The sequence below is a fragment of the Danio rerio genome, chromosome 10 (assembly GCF_052040795.2).
Source record: "Danio rerio strain M-AB ecotype USA chromosome 10, GRCz13ab, whole genome shotgun sequence".
NCBI classification, from domain to species: Eukaryota; Metazoa; Chordata; class Actinopteri; order Cypriniformes; family Danionidae; genus Danio; species Danio rerio.
The window spans coordinates 33,386,651-33,407,363 of NC_141030.1; the positions used below are offsets into that span (position 1 = coordinate 33,386,651).

Genomic DNA, 20,713 nt, shown 5'->3' on the forward strand with positions numbered 1-20,713 from the left:
GCATCACTTCAGTTGTGTCTCTTGATTGTTTACTAGGTACATTGAGAATTAACTTCTGTTATTTATTTAGAATAATAATTGTATAGAAACAATAATATTTCGAATTTTATATATATATATATATATATATATATATATATATATATATATATATATATATATATATATATACACTATTCTAAATATTTTATTAAATATAATATATATAATATAATAAATATTTATATATATTATATATATTATATAAATATAATAAATTGTATTCATTAATTTTTTTTACATTTATTTATTTATTTATTTTTTATTTGGAGAGGGAACTGTGCCCCAGTAGAGCCTTATGTCTAGGAACGCCCCTGTTAAAACCCCTAATAAAATAGTAATAAAAAAGTCCTTATTAACACATTTTGTTGATTGAATGTATCCTTGCTAAATAAAAAAAATAAAAAAACACAAAAACAAACTGGTATTGAACCAACACTTAAACTGTAGTGGTTTGGGGAGACTTGTATGAGTCAGATGAAGTTAAAATCATGTTTTTGAAAGCTGCATATGAGTTTTGACAACCAATGCAAGGCTAAAAAAACACATTTTAAAAGTACCTGCAATAAGCAATGAATAATATATAGTCAGCTGTTTATTGCCTTACAGAATGATGAGTGTTCTGTAGGAATCTGTGGAGATTCAGCATCAGCTTGCAAAATTAACAAAGAAGCAGAAGGTAGATGTTATCGAATATCATACATTTGCACCACAGGAGACACATAATATGACTTTACCAGCTCTCTTTCGCTCCCTCCCTCTCTCTCTCTCTTTCTCTCTCTCTCTCTCTTTACTTTTTCTTCTTGCATTCCAATATTGACTGTGTGACCTTGTGCTAAAAGTCAGCCCTGTACAGCTAGTGCTAATATTGATCGGAGCTGTCATCTCAGACACTAAGACTCTACAATAACACATCCTTTATGGACATTTCCCTTGAGATCTTTGCATTAACTCCTTTGGTTTTAGACTGTTTGCATGTGCTCTATTTTGTTAATATAGATTGATTTTTGCATTTCGCTTACAGAGGCTATGTTATGTTTTGTGTTACAGAATACGGGCGTTTTGAGGCCAAAATTCATGACTTGCGAGAGCAGATGATGAACCACAGCATGAGTTCTGGATCCGGATCTCTCAGAACGAATCAAAAACGTTCACTCTATGTCAGGTAGGTTAAATCTATTCGAGTTCACATTTAAAACAGCAAGGATTTATGATCATGGTTTGGATTTTTGATGGTAGTTTCATCTTGTTTTTCAGTCAATTTTTCAAACAAACAACATATTTTCATTACCTTGTTGAAACTTTTCCCCCCTCCATTTTAAAACAGAGATATATTGTTTGATTTATTAGTTATTGAGAAGTTTTTATCATATAATATTTGTGCAGAAACATGGTTTATGAGTTGTAAACATGTAGATTAGGATTTATCTATAATTAAATTAACACTTTTTCCCAAACATATAGAATTTTGAATGTTGGATGAAGCCATTTATGTTATTATTTTTAAAAGATGGTGTATTTTTCTATTTCTATTGTATATTTTCTATATAAATTGTACTTTTAAAATTTTTTAATGTAAAAAAAAGTCAATGAAATATTAATGCATTTTGAAATCTGATGGATTTTACTCTGGTCTTCAGTGTCACTTGTTACTTTTCAAAACGTTTTTCAGATAGTATTATTGTAATTATTGCATTGTATTGATGTTGTAAAGAATTCTGATAATAATATATATTTTTAAAGCATAATGCAGAATATTTTAGAATTTTTCTTTTGAAATATGAAATTCTTAATTATAATTTTGTTGAAGTTTAAACAAACTTGCTGAACATCTTATTTTGGCACTCCAAAAACCAAAACAATAAACATTTAATGAAATGTTATGTGAAATCATGCAAGTTATGCATAAACAAACTCTGAATGTTAATATTATAGTAATAATATATTCATATATTAGTATTATTATAGTAATATTATAGTTAAGGATGTTCGATCAGGTTTTTTTGCCCTCGAGTCTGAGTCATATCTGCTGATACCAAAACAGTAGGTAGCTTGAACAATCAAGTAATACATGACATAATTTTTTCACTTTTGGACTTTAGTGCAACAGTAAATATAAAAAAAACCTAATATGAAGTAATAAAATAAAAAAATATATGAAGTAAACAAATAAACAATCTGACTTAATGAAATACAACAGTAGACACAAACAAAGAGAGTAACTGCTGCCACTGACTTTAAATATCAACAGCTCTTCTAAATGTCATGTAAAACAGCATGTGAAGTGTGTACGCATGTACAATCTTTGATCCAGACTGATCTGAGAACAGACAGCATGTGCTCCATTGAGTGGGAGTGTGTGTTGGTGTGGGTTTTGTGTGTGTGTAAGAGGATAAAACTGGACACTGATGAATCCTGACTCAAAACACTCCAGACTCCCTGCTGGTTCACACACAAACCCCTGCAGCGTGTTTGTGTTTGTGTGTGTGTGTGTGTGTGTGTGTGTGTGTGTGTGTGTGTGTGTGTGTGTGTGTGTGTGTGTGTGTGTGTGTGTGTGTGTGAGTGTGAGTGTGAGTGTGTGTGTGTGTGTGCGTGTACGTGTGTGCAACAAACATCTTGCTCCAGGCTAGAAACATGTCTCATTGCCCAGGGAGACCACAGTCATGTTCACATCAATCCGACATCAGTTCCACATCACAAGAGCTAAAGGACAGGCACTTTTACATGATTAGGGGGATGCTGGGATATATCAGTATCCCAATCTTGCTTTTCAGTAAAAATATTAAAGCTAAACGACAAAGCTAAATGATAGGATTTGATTTACAGATTTAAAAGTTAAAATAGTTGTTTTAAAATATACTATTCATATATTTAAAGCAAGATCTTAGGGCAGACAGTAAGCTTATTTACATGTTTTGCTTATTAAACTTGGTTTTAATATTATCTCCAGACTTAAATCACAATACAGCTCTTTAAAGGCTAATTTGTTTAAAATAAATAAATCATGCACTGATGCGGATATTTTACTAGTTACAGTACATAGCATAAGTCTTACGATTTTATTAATATTTTTTAAAATATGAAAAACAGCAAAAAGATTGCTGGTTTAAGCCCCGGTGGGGCCAGTTGGCATTTCTGTGTGGAGTTTGCATGTTCTCCCAGTGTTTGCGTGGGTTTCTTCTGGGTGCTCTGGTTCCCCTCACAGTCCAAAAACATGCCGTACTGGTGAACTAAATAATCAAAATTGGCCGTAGTGTATGTGTGTGAATGCAAGAGTGTATGGGTATTTTCCAGTGCTGGGTTGCAGCTGTAAGGGCATCTGCTGTATGAAACGTATGCTGGATAAGTTGGAGGTTCATTCCACTTTAGCAACCCCTGATTAATAAAGGGACTACAGTGCATCCGGATAGTATTGATAGCGCTTCACTTTTTCCACTTTTTTATGTTACAGACTTATTCCACAATGGATTCAATTTATTTATTCCTCAAAATTCAACACACAATACCCCAGCATGACAATATAAAAAACATTTTTTTTTGAAGTTGTTGTAAATTTATACAAAAAAAAAAAAAAAAAAAAAAGCTGAAAAATCACATGTACATACGTATTCACAGCTTTTGCCGTAAAGCTCTAATTGAGCTCAGGTACATTCTGTTTCCACTGATCATTCTTGAGATGTTTTAGCAGCTTAATTGGAGTTCACCTATGATAAATTCCCAGGGTTGACAGTACAAGTCAAAGCACAAACCAAGCATGGGGACAAAGGAATTGTCTGTAGACCTCCAAGACAGGATTGTCTTGAGGCACAAGGCTGGGGAAGTTTACAGAAAAATTTCTGCTCCTCTAAAAGTTCCAATGAGCATTGTGGCCTCCATCATCCATAAGTGGAAGATGTTTGTAACCACCAGTACTCTTCCTAGAGCTGGCCAGCCGTCTAAGCTGAGGGATCAGGGGAGAAGTGTTTTAGTCAGGGAGGTGATTAATAACCCAATGATCATTGTGTCTGAGCTCCAGCGCTCTTTTGTATAGAGAGGAGAACCTTACAGAAGGACAACCATCTGTGCAGTAACTCACCAAGCAGGCCTGTATGGTAGAGTGGCCAGACAGAAGCCACTCCCCACCTGGACATTTGCCTGGACTCTCAGACCATAAGAAACAAAATTCTCTGGTCTAATGAGACTAAAATTGAACTCTTTAGAGCAGTGGTTCTCAAACTTTTTTCACCAAGTACCACCTTAGAAAAAAATCGCCTCTCCAAGTACCACCTTATGACGCTATTTTTTAACCAGTATTAAAAAATAGCGTCGTAAGCCTAATTAAGCAGCTACAGGTGTGCACAGTTTAAAAACGATGCAGATTACTTCCTATTAGTAAGAATATGTATTATTGTCAGTCACTTTAAACATTTGAAATAGTCTGAACATTAACTGTGCTTGCAGATAAAAAAAAAAAGTTTTGGTTAAAATGTGCTTTTAAAAGTTCATAAAAAAATGGCGCTGTTCTTAAAAAGTAAAAAGAAAACTGCTGTACTTAAATCTAAAGTATAGTAGCCTATTCATCAAAAGCTGGAAATGCTGCTTGGACCTTATAATAGGCTATATGTCATACTCCTACACTTTCAGACAAATCTTGAAATAAATGTTAAATGTACATATGACAGGGTTCATACAGGCACAGCCTAATGAAAGTCAATTCCAGCACCTATTTTTTTTTTCAAGACTGACATGCTATGTATTGAAGACCTGAAATGTATTCTCAGCAACCCATAAAACATTGCATAGGAATAGATACAAATAAAAACCATTAATAATAATATTTATTAATCATATATTAATAATAAAATAAATCTGCACTAAGTGCTTGTGAAATCTTTTTTGTACTCAAGTAAAAATACACTGCTAAAATAACAAAAATTTAAGTAAATAATACTAATATTAGGTAAAAGTACAAATTACTCTTTTAAAAAGTACTAGTTGATTATTTTTGAAAAAAAATCTGATTTTCATTATGAAATCACTTTTTTTTTAAGTGTAAACCTAATTTAATGGTTTGATTGCTTACATCCCAAAGCTACATGTATAATTTGCACTAACAAAGGAAGTATAGTCAATTTTTCCTTTCATGACAATTAATCTTTTTCAATAGCACTGGTAAAACTACCAAATAATCTTTAAGGCCATAGAGACACTTTTTGCCTATTTTTCAAAATATATATATTTAGGCTTTGAAAGGTTAAATTAAAGTATATGGTAAAAAGATTTAAATTTAGCCTTTTATTTACATAATTTACACTATTTTCTTTACAATATGGCAAATTTGTTTCTTAAATAGCTGTAGATCACATGTAGATTTTATTTTACACTTGATCTTAATCTAAAATAGAAACGTAAAAAAATACAAGTACACTGTCAGTAAAAAAATAAAACAAATGACTTCATTTTACTTGAGGTATTTGAAATATGACGACACTACATTTATCAAAGCAGTGCTTTAAGAGCCTTATTGTAAATTGTGATAAATAAACAATAAGTAGGCTAACAATGGATTGCTTTGACCTGTAATGCTTTAAGACAGATCAGAATACAGCTAAATGTATAAATCACACAAATACCTCATCCAGAAACATTTCAAGCATAATTATTTTGTCGTAAAGAAATAAAAAATGTTCCACCTTTGCTAAAAGTAAGTTTCACTTCACAACACAGCCAAATAACAAGACCATTAGCATTGTCATCGATCATGAATCAATCTAATTCTAAATATTTGATAAATTTGAATACTTTTGACTAAATTTAGTTAAGGAGCAAAGATAAATAATGTCTACTTTAATAGTGGAAAGATCGCGATTGTATTCTATCTGAGCACACACGCGATCATGAGAGGTCTTGCAGTTCATTTCAAAAAAGCCTATTTAAGAGCTCGCATATCTGTTTTAGCGATTTGCGTACATGAATGCGCTCTCGTGTTAAAATAAAGCACTCGCCGCATTTGCAGAAATGAGTAATTGCGCAATACCTCCATTCCCGCGCCGCCATTCATACTGTGTTTAGAGGAGTGACAGGTCAGAGGCGAGTCGACTGGCTGTCGGAGAGCGAAATGTGTATGAAGATCATCAAATAGGCAGGAAATATGTCCGCGGTTTAATTACTCTGCTAGACATCTCTGTAGTAAAAACATCCGAGAAGCATTATGCCAACAAAACATTTGTTTTTAAGTTGTTTTTTTCTGTCTCTGCAACACAGAAATCATTTGTCCCGCCCTTACGTTTCACGCAACTAGACAAGGTCGACTGTGATTGGCCACTTTTCATGTCAGTCAGATCACGCTTCAGAATCAATTCTTAAACTTCGGAAACTGATTTTCAGCAGCTTATGACACAATGCACTAAAATAAACACTCTAAGCACAGCGTTGTGATCGTACGCTTCACAAAACAGCCAATGCTGATCACATCAATGTTATATTACGCATTAAAGGATTAAAGTGTTAATTGTTTCTTTCATTATTCAGCGATTCCTCCGCGTACCACTAGGAGGAAGCGCGCGTACCACTAGTGGTACGCGTACCACAGTTTGAGAACCACTGCTTTAGAGTGAATGCCAGGCGCTACATTTGGGGAAAACCAGACACTATTCATCGCCAGGCTAATACCCTCCCTACAGTGAAGCATGGTGATGGCAGCATCATGCTGTGGGGATGTTTTTCAGCAGCAGGAACTTGAGGACTAGTCAGGATAGAGGGAAAGATGAATGCAGCAATGTACAGAGACATCCTGAATGAAAAACTGATTTAGTTGTTGTTTTGGGTTGCTGTTGTTTTTTAAGAGACAACAAATTGTTTACAGGCAATTCCCAAAGCTACAAATATTCAAGAAATTATTAAGAAGATAAACAGTAAATTCTTAAGATCTGCATGCTCCAGAACGCCCCACTCTCTTTCAGCACACTTTGACTGAACATCTGCTGTGAATCTCCCAGATATGTTTCACAATGCAGTCAGCGCAAGACATTAGATCTTCATCAGCTGTACATCCCTGATTTGGCTCGGTTATTGTGTGTTAGCTGGAAAATTTCAGCAGTACCAGCGCACCTGTGGAAAGCCATTGTGATAAAGCGCTCTCCTGTCAGAAATGATACACGCATAGATACAGATACACACCTCCTCTCCTCAGTTTCTTCTTCCCAGCTGCAGTGTGGTGCCGCAGGCCCCTCTGTGGGTGTTGGATAATTGTACTGTGCCGTCGCCAGCCATTTGGGCTGGTTTTGCAGAACTCGGATGCTGGGAAAAGCTGAGACACTGGAAATCAGACCTTGTAGGGAGACATTTATTTGCTGCAGAACAGATACATCAGCACAGATCAGCTCTCTAAAGTCACCTTTTTATGTGGGTTTAGTAGTGCTGGGGAAACAAATAACAATCAAACCTTGAGCCTTTTTTTAACACCCTTGCTCATAGCACTGGCTGAATGGTACTGTTGTGTGGGTCAACTAATCTAGGTACACTGAAACAGATTGTTGCAAACTATTTATAGGGGTTGAACTTAAACAAACAATTAAAATTTTGTAATGTTCAACCTAATTTGTTTGTTTTAATCCATCCTAAATAAATTGTTTACAGCCACTTATCTTTAAAAAAATGTTAATTCAAGGTATCGTCTTTGAAGATTTTTTTTCAGTGATACAAAATTGTGACAATTTGTGTTATTGTCTTGTATTACGCCCCAAGTCTAGGGGAAAACAACATGGGCATAATAAATGGAAAAACAAATGTGTTGGGGTGGTGGATTTCCCAAACAAAACCAAAACTTAATGCAAAAGATACCCTCCAGTAGACAACCAAACTCAGACACTCATTTGAGAGTAATTGAATAGATTTATTATAGAAAAAGTAGTCATTTTAAATGAGCATCTCTTCAGAGTGGCCATAAGCCCAAAATAATAAACTATAAAGTAAATTAACTAAATTACCTATAAATATTTAAAGACAAATACAGGAAGCTTACCTTTCTCCCTAAACATAAACATAGTCAAAAGTATTCAAATAAATAGGCAGGCCACCCCTACAAGCACAAACTCTGTAAATAAGTTGAACGTATGACCAATGGTACAAAACTGAATGTTGGTCGTCGGCCGGAGGAGTAAGGGAAATCCAGGAGCTCCACTCCCAGCAACCGTCACAGCACAAATGAGCTCATCGAAACCCTGCCGGAAGCTCCTTTTTATACAGGCTTCCGAGGCCAGCAGCCAACCAGGAACACGAAATCACGCCTGAATGGGAGCCTATGGGATAACGGAAAACAACAAGAAGGCGGAACAAAGAGAAAGACACATGCTATATGCAACAAAAATAAATAAATAAGCTTTAGTCGTAACACTCAAAAAAGGCACCTTCTTTATCTTATCCAAGTGGGAAAGCAATAAATGACAGCTACAAACATTGTTATTTCAAATTTAAAAGAAATTTAAGTTTGGAGAATAACACTTGTGTGTGTACCTTGTATTCTGACATTGTGGACACCAAATGTCCCCAGATGTATAGTAATACCAGTAATTTTTTTACCTTGCAGGTACTTTTATTGTCCCCATGGGTAAGACAGCTCTAAAATCAAACAGATTATTTATTTGAAAATGTAAAAATGCTGACAATTATGTCTATGGGAATCCCTATAAATCTGTAGCTGTGTGTGTGTGTGTGTGTGTTTTCATTTCTTTTAGGGATGCACCAAAGTTAAAATTGAGACAGATGAAATAAAAATTTCTAAATGCACTTTACTGTAATCTGAAAACCACTTGTAATTATTATTTATTTATATTATTTATATATCGAGTAATTTTGTTAAAAATGGTTATAAAAAAAATAAAAACAGCTTTTATTCTATCCGAAAAAAAACAAATAAGTCTTTCTTCAGAAGAAAAAATATTATCAGAAATACTGTCAAAATTTCTTTGCTCCATTAAATATCTCTTGAGAAATATTTGAAAAAGATTAAATATTCTACAAGAGGGCTAATAACTTTGACTTCAACTGTATATGATTAAAAAAAAAAAAAAAAATATATATATATATATATATATATATATATATATATATATATATATATATGTTGTGTCATACTTTACATATCAAGTCTTGAGCAATGTTTATATTTGAATAGAGTACAGATTTTGTGTATGATAATTTGTATACATACATACATTTAATAATATAGGTATAATAGAATTGTGAATGTATATGATCCCTGTAGCTTAATGTTGGCCTGTATATTCTGCAATGGATGGAGATTGATGTGAGAAAAGAGTCTCGGCAAACCTCTAATTGACCTGCAGAGGGAAAAAATAGACTTTAGACAAAAGCATAATTTCCAGTTTGCCGCGGCTGAGCATTGAGATGCATTAGAGTTGTGGTGAGATAAATGCAGAGGTGTGATCGCCGTTGGCTGCAGACTGTGAAAAGAAAGCGCACGTCAATGTAAGAGCAATGCATTCACGACTCCATTCACACACTGGCTCAGTTAGCATTGGATGAGTCAGTTATTGAATGATTTTCCTCAATCAGCTTGTTTCTGTTTCTGTCACAACGAATCAACATCACAGTCTAATCGAGAAACGCGTGTGTGTGTACTGCTTTTTTACTATGTGTGTGCGTGTGTCTGTGTCTGCAGCAGCATTTACATGTAACCATAACAACACAATTCCCCTTTGCGATCAGAGAAATACATTGCTTCATTATGCAAGAAAGTCCAGTGTGTGTGATTTGTCCAGTGCAAATGTAAATTTCAGAATGTAAATTGCAGAGTTGTCTGTTTTGATTTATATCACGAGAAGTTGCCTGTGTTGTGTCTGGGGACTGCGACAGTGAGAGTAGAGCTTTTTTATTCATGTATTTTTTAAACACTTGAAATAGCACCTTGAATATTGATATTATGTTCATGCTTGTGTGTTGGATTTGTTTTTTTGTTCATTAATTTTCTTATCGGCTTAGTCCCGTTATTATTATGGGTTCACCACAACGGAATTAACCGACAACTTATCCAGCATATGTTTTATGCAGCTGCAACCCATCTCTGGGAAACACCATACACACTCATTCACACTCATACACTATGGACCATTTAGCCTACCCAATTGACCTCTACCACATGTCTTTGGACTATGGGGGAAACCGGAGCACCCGGAGGAAACCCACGCGAATGCAGGGAGAACATGCAAACTCCACACAGAAGCGCCAACTGACCCAGCCGAGGTTTGAACCAGTGACCTTCTTGCTGTAAGGTGACAGCACTACCTACTGCGCCACCGTGTGGCCTGGATTTGTTTTTTAGTTTAGTTATCCAACTTTCTTTTTAGATTTGTTTATTTATTTATCAGGATCCCCATTAGCCACTACCAAGGTAGTGGCTATTCTTCCTGGGGTGGAACACAAAACAAAATTTCATTAATACATAAAAACAAGACCAATAAAAAACATTAACATACAGACAACAATCCACTTAATAATCCACTTGTTAAGTGGTGACGTGCTTGTGATCTATAATACTGTTTCCGGGTACAAGCCACCATTCACTTAAGTGGAGAAATCATTCGTTTATGATCACTTTTTATTCATATTACACGTTAAAGTTAATTTTATGTTAAGTCATAGTGTACACAACAATCTCTGGGCTTGCCTCATAACAAATACCAAAATTTTAACAATTTATAAAACAATGAATTACTTTCTGGCCATCGGATATTAGGCATGGACATATATATTGCGATTGTGACTTTCGAAAGTATTAAATCGCTTTGTAAACGTTTATTATTACCATTTCATGAATCTCCCCATTCAGTTGAATAGAGCGCTTGGACCCGGAAGCCGCTCCCCGTGACGTCACACTTAACAAGCGGATATGCCATTAAATATTTCTTAAACGATTTTTAAACCTCATTTTACTTGTTACAAAGCATGTAATGCCTTTTCATAGCAACACCCTGGCAACCACTTTAAGTGTATGACAGTTGGCTATATCAGGGATCCCAAACTTGTCAGCCCACGACTTTTAAAATAGCCATGCCAGTGACTCATGACCCCGATAATACTTAGAGGTGATCATAAAAATACAAATTATTTGACTGTTTAACTGCAACGGCAATCTAATAGCCATATAATTAGTCACTTATTACTCTGTTTAATTGAGATGGGTGACTTTTTTTGTCTAATTTTGGAGACAGCCCTATCAGAGATCATCCTACTCGTTCAGTCGTGACTTTTATCTAAATACATTGTATATGAATACATTATTAATATATTTATTTTTTAATATATGCAAGTGCAGAAAAGGTGTCTAACGTAATCGCCCCAGGGGTTGCAATTCAATAGAAACTAATCGAAAGTCTGATGTATTTTCATTGGAATGTTGTTGTAATTTTATATAAACATTAACTAATGTTTTCTCTTTTGTAAGTTGAGGTTAAAATAAACTAATTCAGACAGTATATTAGTATAGTAGTTCTAATAAAATGTATTTGATTTTTGGTAATCACCGAGCGACCCCTACTTTGGAAGCCACTGGCCTACATGTAACCATTTTAACGTTGTGATGGTGACTTCTCTCACTAAGAAGCACTCTCACATCTCTTCCAGCAAATGTAAAAGTACTGTAGTTCTCCTGAGCTGCAGCAGTGTTTGTAATTCATTCTTGCAAATGTCAGCCGGAGTGCTGTTATTTCACTGGTCCAGCTCTTCTTGTGATGAGGCCACTGATCTACACACTCAGCTTTACTCTCAGGGGGCTTTTAAACGCCACATTTCTCTGTAACAAGCAAAAGCAGGACATTATCCGCACCTTGGCCAGCACTCTGACACTTTCTGCTAGTTTGCCTGTTGTAGATGTAATGCTTTTTCTCTTTTGCCATGCTGATGATGGTTTTTTCAGCTTTTATCTCGCTGCTTTGCAAACAGTATGTTCATGTTTTTTTGTTTTTTTGTTTTTTTTTCTCTAAAAAGACTGAGGCAGCACTCACTCCTAACAAATTATGTTACAGACATTTGCTGTAGTAGAAAATGCTGTCCATGAGGTTCACCACACATGGATGTTTCCTTTTTCTGCTGAGAGCTGTGTATTTCACATACGTACGCGCACACACACACCTTTACTGTCTCTCTCTCTTGCTGTTACACAGAGATTCAACCCTGCAGCTTCTCTGCCAGACCACACAATAAATCACAAGACAAAACCCTATGGTTTCAGCATATTTGCATAAAACTGAACTACTGTAAGTCACTTAAACCAGAAATAATAAAAAAAGTTTAATTAAAACTAAAAATATCAAAACTGTTTGTAAATTTAAATGAAACATTTTATTTCATAACATATAAAAGCATAATATTTTTAATATTATATTATAAAATTATATATTATGTTATTAATATTATATTATAAAATATTATATTATAAAAACATAATATTATATATATATATATATATATATATATATATATATATATATATATATATATATATATATATATAAGTATAAATTAAATTAAATTAAATTATACAGTATAAATTAAAATGACAACAGTTAAAGTTGAAAGTTAAGAACTTACAGGATACGACTGATAGATATCATATATATATATATATATATATATATATATATATATATATATATATATATATATATATATACTCATAACAATATATATCATAGATATTTATATTCATAGCAATATAGATTTTAGATATATATACTCATAGCAGTACGATGTGGCTGTATATCGTCAATGATTGGAGGCGTAGGAGTGCCTTAGTGTCCCACCAGTGATGATATACAGCCACACTGCACTGCTACTCGTGTGATATTACATTCATACTACAGTTTGACGGCATAATCAAACAAGAAAATCAAACACGGAAAGTCTAAAAATCCTATTGTACAAGGAACTACTTTCTTCCGCCATTCCTTCACATCTGCAGCTGACATCAGAACAGCAGAAATCAAATGTGTGTTCTGCTTTTGTCTGAGAAAACTAATCTGGCTGAAATATGAATATTCCACACAAGAAGCTGATCGGTCAATTCTTGTCACGTGACTCGAAGTGAGCTTGATGTTAATGATGTTGTTGTGATTACAAATAATTGCAAAATCACTAACACTAAATTGAAAAATGTATATATAAAAATAGAAACCAAATAAAAATATTCATAAATAGTAAACTATTATTATTATAAATAATATATAAATTATAAATAAATAAGATAATAAATAAGACTTTATTCACATAAATGTCAGTATCTCTGAACAATGAGCTAGAACTCGTGCAATACAAAATGTTTCCATTGTTTTGTCAGGTACTTCATAAATCCACCGCACCTCTTCTTCCAGCTGAAAGCAGTACAGACAAAAATATGCTGCATTTATCGTCATAGGCACTCATAATATACACAGAGGGGAGTCATCATTACTCCGTCTGTGTCTAATAAAAATGCGCATTTTTGTCAGTACATGCTGCTTTTATAGAGGTGTCTTGAAAAGCATGGCTGCTGTAATAATGCCATTGAGAAATGAATTGACTGTAATGGGCTGAGAAGATGCAGCACGCAAGCAGATCAAATATTATTTATCTCTACTGTACATAGCTTGCAGTTTCTATAACAACCTCGGTGTCTTAGTTGGCCAATGAGCGGGAACATGTGCTTTTTTTTTTCTCCTGGGCTTGTGTTCCCGTGTGTGTTTTTATACTGTAATGAATCCGAGGTTGATGAGGACATTTAAGCTAACAGTTTGTGTTTGTACAGCGCATATCATGTCTTTGCACTTATTATGATTTGTCCTTGGTATAATCCACAGTGGCAATTTGCCATCAAACTTATTGCTTCATTTTATTTTATTTTATTTATTTATTTATTTATTTATTTATTTATTTATTTATTTATTCATTCATTCATTCATTCATTCATTCATTCATTCATTTATTTATTTATTTATTTTTATTTTATTTTATTTTTTATTTTTTTATTTTTCTTCTTTTCTTTTATTGTTTTGTTTTGCTTTGCTTTGTTTTGTTTTTATTCCTTACTTTTCTTTTTGGCTTAGTCCCTTTATTACTCCAGGGTCGCCACAGCAGAATGAATAAACGGAATGAACTTATCCAACATATGTTTTACGCAGTAGATGCCCTTCCAGCTGCACCCCATCACTGGGAAACACCATACACTCACATTATCACACACACACATATACACAATACATTATTATCATACTAACAAGTGACTGATGTTGTTGTTGGTTTGCACAGAATCACAGTTTTGACTTTTTTTTATTTTTAAGATCTGAAGTAAACTCTGCTGCTGCTTTTAGTAGAATGGCAATAAATGTCACATAAAATGGTATTTAAAGTCCGCATGAACCACTGCGATCATTTTTTTAAATTTTTTTTGTATTGTGACAGTTTCTAAAGAAACAAAATATTAAATGAGAAAACAGTGGGTGTGGCTTGGTTTTTTCTACTGCAAGCTGATTGGATGTAGTAAAGTAGGCATTTTAAATCTTTTCATTCAGAAAGATCTGGAAAAGGGTTTTAGGGGTGTTATTACAACCTAACAGACACCTCCTCATTATCATTTCTGTTTGTTGTCAAATCTGACAGTTTGTATGTTAAGTATGTTAGCCACGCCCACTATCTCAGACAGACGTAATTTCAGAATTTAACTGAAAACAAACAGGAAGTGCATTTTCAGGTTTAAATTTTATACCACAAGGGCAAACTATTTATTTATTTTTTCTTAATGTCCTGTGCAGATGAATCAACAAAATCAATATGGTTAATATTGATTTCATTTGTACTTTTAACTCACATTGGTAGCATTTAACACTGATAAAGCGCATATTCTGTATCTGAGGTGATCTTTGTCATAGTAGTATATGCTATAGGCACAACGTTGCAGGAATATTCTTCCAGTAATATGCATTTCTAAAATCGAAATTCCACACATCGTCATCACAGATACAAACATTTTGATATCTTTCATTGCATGTTGCGGTGCAGAGTCTCGTGTAGTTCAATCATGGTGTTGTGAGTATTGCTAACGAGTAGTTTTAGCTTAAGATTTCAGGCCTACTTGGCGTTCACCTTTGTTCTCATTGACCCAAACTGAATAAGAAGCGATGCTGATGCGATGAACTGCTGACTCTGATTCTGCTTATCGCAGCTCAGTGTTAAAGCGTTTCTGCTAAGCTTGCAGTGACTAAATGCACCTGGAGAAACAAGTTTAATGGCCGTTATTGTGGTTATCTCTGCTATTGTGTACTCAGTAAAGCAGGCTTTTAGGGCACTCTGTCAGCCTGTCTGTCTGAACTATTGTGCTTTCTTTTACAACGTTTCAGCGCTTGATCATACACACTGCCCTGCTGGAGGCAGATAAGCAAAAAAAATGTGTCTGTAAATGAGAAGCATTGAATTTTTACTTATTGAAAGTAATTTTTTGTTGGTGTGTGTACCGGTTTGGTAGCCATTTTACACCTCAAGATATTTTGGTTGTAATGCAAGGAGCTGCATGTGAAAAAATATTTATTTTTCTAACTATATTTCCCCAGTTTATTGATTACATTAGGATCCCGCCAACATTTCTTTAAATGAGCAGTTTTCTAAAATGTTCTATTTTAATATGCAAATGAGCTTGTTTTATTAAAAAGGCCTCAAAAGTCTGAACACTGGATTAATTTAGATTCAAAAAGATTTACAGGATAGATTTAAGGGATATCTTTCGATCCCTTCAATTTTTGTAGAACAAGATGTTGCCAAATTATGTACTAAAAATTTTAGAATATAGATATGAATAAAACTGTGAGGTTTAAGTGCTGCTGAAGTAGAGATTTAAGGCTCAACACAGGAGAAAAAATGTAAATAAAAAAACAATTGAGAACAAAAGACCCTTAGAAATATGAATAACTCAAATCTATGAAAACAAAAAATACAAAATGCTACAAAAGAAACATTTAAAGGTGTGTTTTTTTATTTAGATTAAACTGGAAAAATGACCAAAATGCTAAACTGACAGGTGCATTGTTGCCTGCAGTTTCTTTTTCAGTTTATCCTGCTTTTTCATGAGCCTGCATGATCAGTGTAAAATCTGCTCTTTAAATAGAGTGCCTGGGTTTGTGTCTCTTCGTAACGATGAGCAAATGAATGATGGTTATTTGTGAAGCGGTGTGTATTTCTGTGGATAGTGCTCATCTATAAGAGAATGAATGAGAGTCTTCTTCAATGATTCACCCACTTCAGACGACAGGAGAGCGTTTTAAACTGTTGTAAACTGTGATCGTCTTCCAAAGAGCTTCACGTTTCTGATCCGTGCTTCTCTCTCAGTGCATTTTCCATGTTGTGAAGGAGACTGGATTTCACAGTCAAAATGATTGGAAATGTGTTGTGTTATATGTTTAAATGGTTTGAGGTTTACATCTTATGGTAAAGACAAAGTTTTAAATTCATTTTTTTAAACAAGTCTGTTATGACCTGTTAATTTGGTTAAAATAGGGAAAAGCAAAAAAGGACAGATTGCACTGTAATTTTTTTTCAATGTCAAGTTATTCTTATTGTTCAGAATTTTTGATTATATTTATATGCGTATTTGCATCTCAGTTATTGATTTTTAATCAAGTTTTTGTTTTTTTAATATTTGATAACTAAAAAACTTCAAATATCAGGGTTTTTTTTTATAAAATACTCTGCAACATCAATATCCTCACTGTCAGTTTCATTGATCTGTTGATTCCTTATTGAGTAAAATATTAAACAAATAATTTAAACCTTTAAGTGAAGTTTAATATTAAACTAATTTCGAGAGGAGCATGTGCTCATGATTGACACTGCTAGCTCACATTAGCTAATCACGATCCTCCAATCAAAGAATCCCAAATCACTATCTATATCCTCAATTCCTTTCTATAACTATCTTCGTCTGGAAAAAATTCCCCTTTTTCCACCTTTATTCAGAATGGGTGGCACGTCAGCCCAGTGACTAATACTGGTGCCTCACAGCAAGAATACCACTGGCTCCTGGTCCTCGCAGGACCATCATGTATTTCTGTGCGGGTTTTTTCTCTCTGTCCGCGTTGGTTTCCCCAGGGTTCCCCGGTTTTCTCCCACCGTCCAAATATGCTCTATATTATAGGCAAATTTAGCCTAAGTCTCTTTTGCTAAATGTCTTACTCTCAGGAAGTTCACCTTAGCCTCAGCAGCGGGGGAGTTTTGAGATCGACCTGAGCTCAATCTCCCCTCACCCTGCGAAAAGGAGGGAGGCCTGGGCCCGAGGATTTCTTGTGCTCAGGGCTCTTTCCCGGGACAGCATGCAAAAAAGGCTTTTTATAAATCATGAACTCTTGAAATACAATTTCAATAAATAATAAAATATTAAAAATAAAAGCTTACTAAAAAATTCTAAATAAATTAGTGACCCTAATTTTTTCAAAGGTTATGTATTGGCCTTGAAATGATTGCATCGGAAAGTGCCTAAAAAGTTGTAAATCCTTTATTTCACCATTTTATTTTTAAAACCGACTGAGAATGCTGCTGCACTCGCACTCCACAGAAATATAATATGAAACTGCCTGCATAAAAACATGATGCAAGTTCTTCCAGAATGTGCAAATAAACTGATGGCTGCTTAAAGATTCACACAGGAACGGAACGAAGCATTTGGTTATCGTTTATATCACATCCGCATCATGCCACACAGATAATTTGTGACTCTACAATATTTGCTGACCATGGCGAGTAGCAATAACTGTGCCTCTCACAGCCATATCTGCACATTTCATGCATGCGGTATCCAGACGAGTCAGCCATTACTGCCAATTTAAGACTGCTTTAGTGACAGACGGCTGAATGTGTCGGCTCTATAAATCTGACAGTATATGTATTTATACAGCTAAAGTCAGAATTATCAGCCCTCCTGAACTGTTAGCCCCCCTGTATATATTTGTTTCCCAATTTTTGGTTAACAGAAAAAAAATTTTTTTATAACATTTCTAAATATAATAGTTTGTTCTGTAGACAATCAAAAAAAATATTGCTTAAGAGGACTAATAATATTGACCTTAAAATGATTATAAAAAAATTTTAAACTGCTTTTATTCTAGCCGAAATACAACAATTAAGTTTTTTAATTAAGACTTTCTCCAGAAGAAAAAAATATTATTGGAAATACTCCTTGTAATTCCTTGCTCTGTTAAACATAATTTATTAAATATTTGACTTCAACTGTATATATGTGTGTGTGTGTGTTTCCACAGGGCTCTGTTTGACTATGAGCGAGCGAAGGACAGTGGTCTGCCCAGTCAGGGTCTCAGTTTCCGGTATGGAGACATTCTTCACGTCATTAATGCGTCTGATGATGAATGGTGGCAGGCCAGAAGAGTGACGCCCGAGGGGGACAGTGAGGAGATGGGCGTCATTCCCAGCAAGAGGAGGTGAGCTTCAGCATTTATTACATCTTTTTGATATTTATTAAGTGCTTTAAAAATAATATTTGTATAAAGTGTCAACTTGTATTTGGCATCATCGGAACTCATCAACCAAAACTGGAGTTAATTAAATGATATTGATAGTAATAGTGATAATGATATTGTGCGATAAATAGTGATACACAAAAATAATTTTGCTGCTTGTTCAAAAAACTTATTTGAAATGAGCTGAATCAACACAATTCTTGAGGTTTTTTTTTTGAGGGAATTGTGTGGAACCCATAATTTTTACAATGTATATTATACTGTCAAACATATGGCTGCTTGTCCAAACTATTTATTTAAAAGGACCCAAATCAACACAATTCTTGAGTTTTTTGGGAACAGATTAATTGTTTCATGGTCATTACACTTACATTTGTAATTAAGTTAACTTTATCAGTTTGTGTTGGGACAGCATTAAGGAATTGTGTGGGACCCAGCATTTTTACAGTGTATAAATATACAATTGAAGTCGAAATCATTAGTTTTAAAGTAAAAAATTACCTAAAGAAATGAAAAAAATTGTCTAGCTGTTTCACAATATACTCATATTCAGCTTAAAGTGCAATTTAAAGTCTTAACTAGGATATTGTGTTGACTCGGCAAGTTTATTGTTCTGTTAACAATATAAAACAGATGTTTCTTAAGGGGGGTAATAAGGTTGATCTTAAAAAAGTTGTTTTAGCCAGACTAAAAGAAATAACACTTTTTCAGAAAAAAAAAAAAAAAAAAAAAAAAAATATATATATATATATATATATATATATATATATATATATATATATATATATATATATATATATATATATATATATATGTGTGTGTGTGTATGTATATATATATATATATATATATATATATATATATATATATATATATATATATATATATATATATATATAAAATACTGTAAAACATTTCTTTAAAAAATAGAGGTTGGCTAATAATATAAACTGTAGGTGTGTCTCAAATCACATACTTATGCGCTATTCTATGCCATTTTGTAGTATAAATAGTGTAAGTAGTGCATTCGCACTGAAATATTCTTTTTATTCTAAAAGGAATAAGTGCTCTTTAAATACTCGTATTATGCACTATTGTAACTGTTAAAATAAAGTGTAGGATGATGGACACTTGACACACTTAACAACTGCAGCTTCCATATGTATATGAAATAGCAGTTTATCATACATTATTAATGAATTGCATGTATGAGTATTTAGTTAGAGCAGCACTATTAAACTATCTTCATTAATTAGAAAAAAGACATAATATGAGTGCAACTTTTTTAAGGCGGTATGTCAAGTTAATATTTTATTCCATAATGTTTTGTTTTATAATTAATTGTACTAAATTAACAAGTGAAAGCCTAGATCTAATCATTATCCTACTGCCCTATGTTTAATTTGACTCTGTAAAGAGAACATATAAAGAAAACTGTCATACACACCAAGGCCCTATTTGCTTAATCAACATAAAAATAAAACTGTAATATTTTGAAATGCTATTCATACTGTTATATTCAAATAGATTTTAAGTTTGAACTGATTTATTTCAGTGTTCTGTCAAATGATCCTTTAGAAATCATTTTAATATGCAGGTTTGGTGCTCAAGAAATATTTATCAATATTAATGAATTGGATGGATCAGTATTTAGTTAGAGCAGCAATATTAAACTATCTTCATTAATTAGAAAAAGACACTAGTGCATTTTTAAGGAGGTATGTCAAGTTAATATTTTATTTCATTATGTTTTGTTTTATAATTAATTGCACTGAATTAACAAGTGACAGCCTAGATCTAATCATTACCCTACTGCCCTATATTTTATTTGACTTTTCAAAGAGAAAATATAAAGAAAAACTGTATTTTCCCTGCTCCTCTGATACAAAAAGGTTCACTGCACTACACCCAAAATATGCAGCACAAATGCGTTAATTATTCTAATTAACATATATTTTTGCTCATCAGTTCTTAATTTTTATTAACATGCAGAAATTGTCAGCTATAGAATATTTGATTTGAAAAACCAAGTGCATAATGCTCATTTGAAACTACATTGTAAGTGTTTCTTTTTATTTTAGATTTAGGGTGCTTTCACACCTAGACTTTTGTTTCGGAACCTGTCTCGTTTACCCAGTTACCCGGTTCGTTTGGCATATGTGAATCCAGCAATCGCGCTCGGA

General features: G+C 33.6%; 1 protein-coding gene across 7 annotated transcripts in view; it reads left to right on the forward strand.

Moving 5' to 3' along the window:
* Positions 1–20,713, forward strand: part of dlg2 (discs, large homolog 2 (Drosophila)) — a gene marked incomplete at its 5' end in the record, with an annotated part of 395,575 nt that overhangs the window by 352,102 nt on the left and 22,760 nt on the right. For all 7 annotated transcript variants that reach the window (NM_001443107.1, NM_001012378.4, NM_001443110.1 and 4 more), the window contains 2 exon segments: positions 1,090–1,204; positions 18,315–18,491. In NM_001443107.1, the coding sequence (NP_001430036.1) occupies positions 1,090–1,204; positions 18,315–18,491 (292 nt within the window).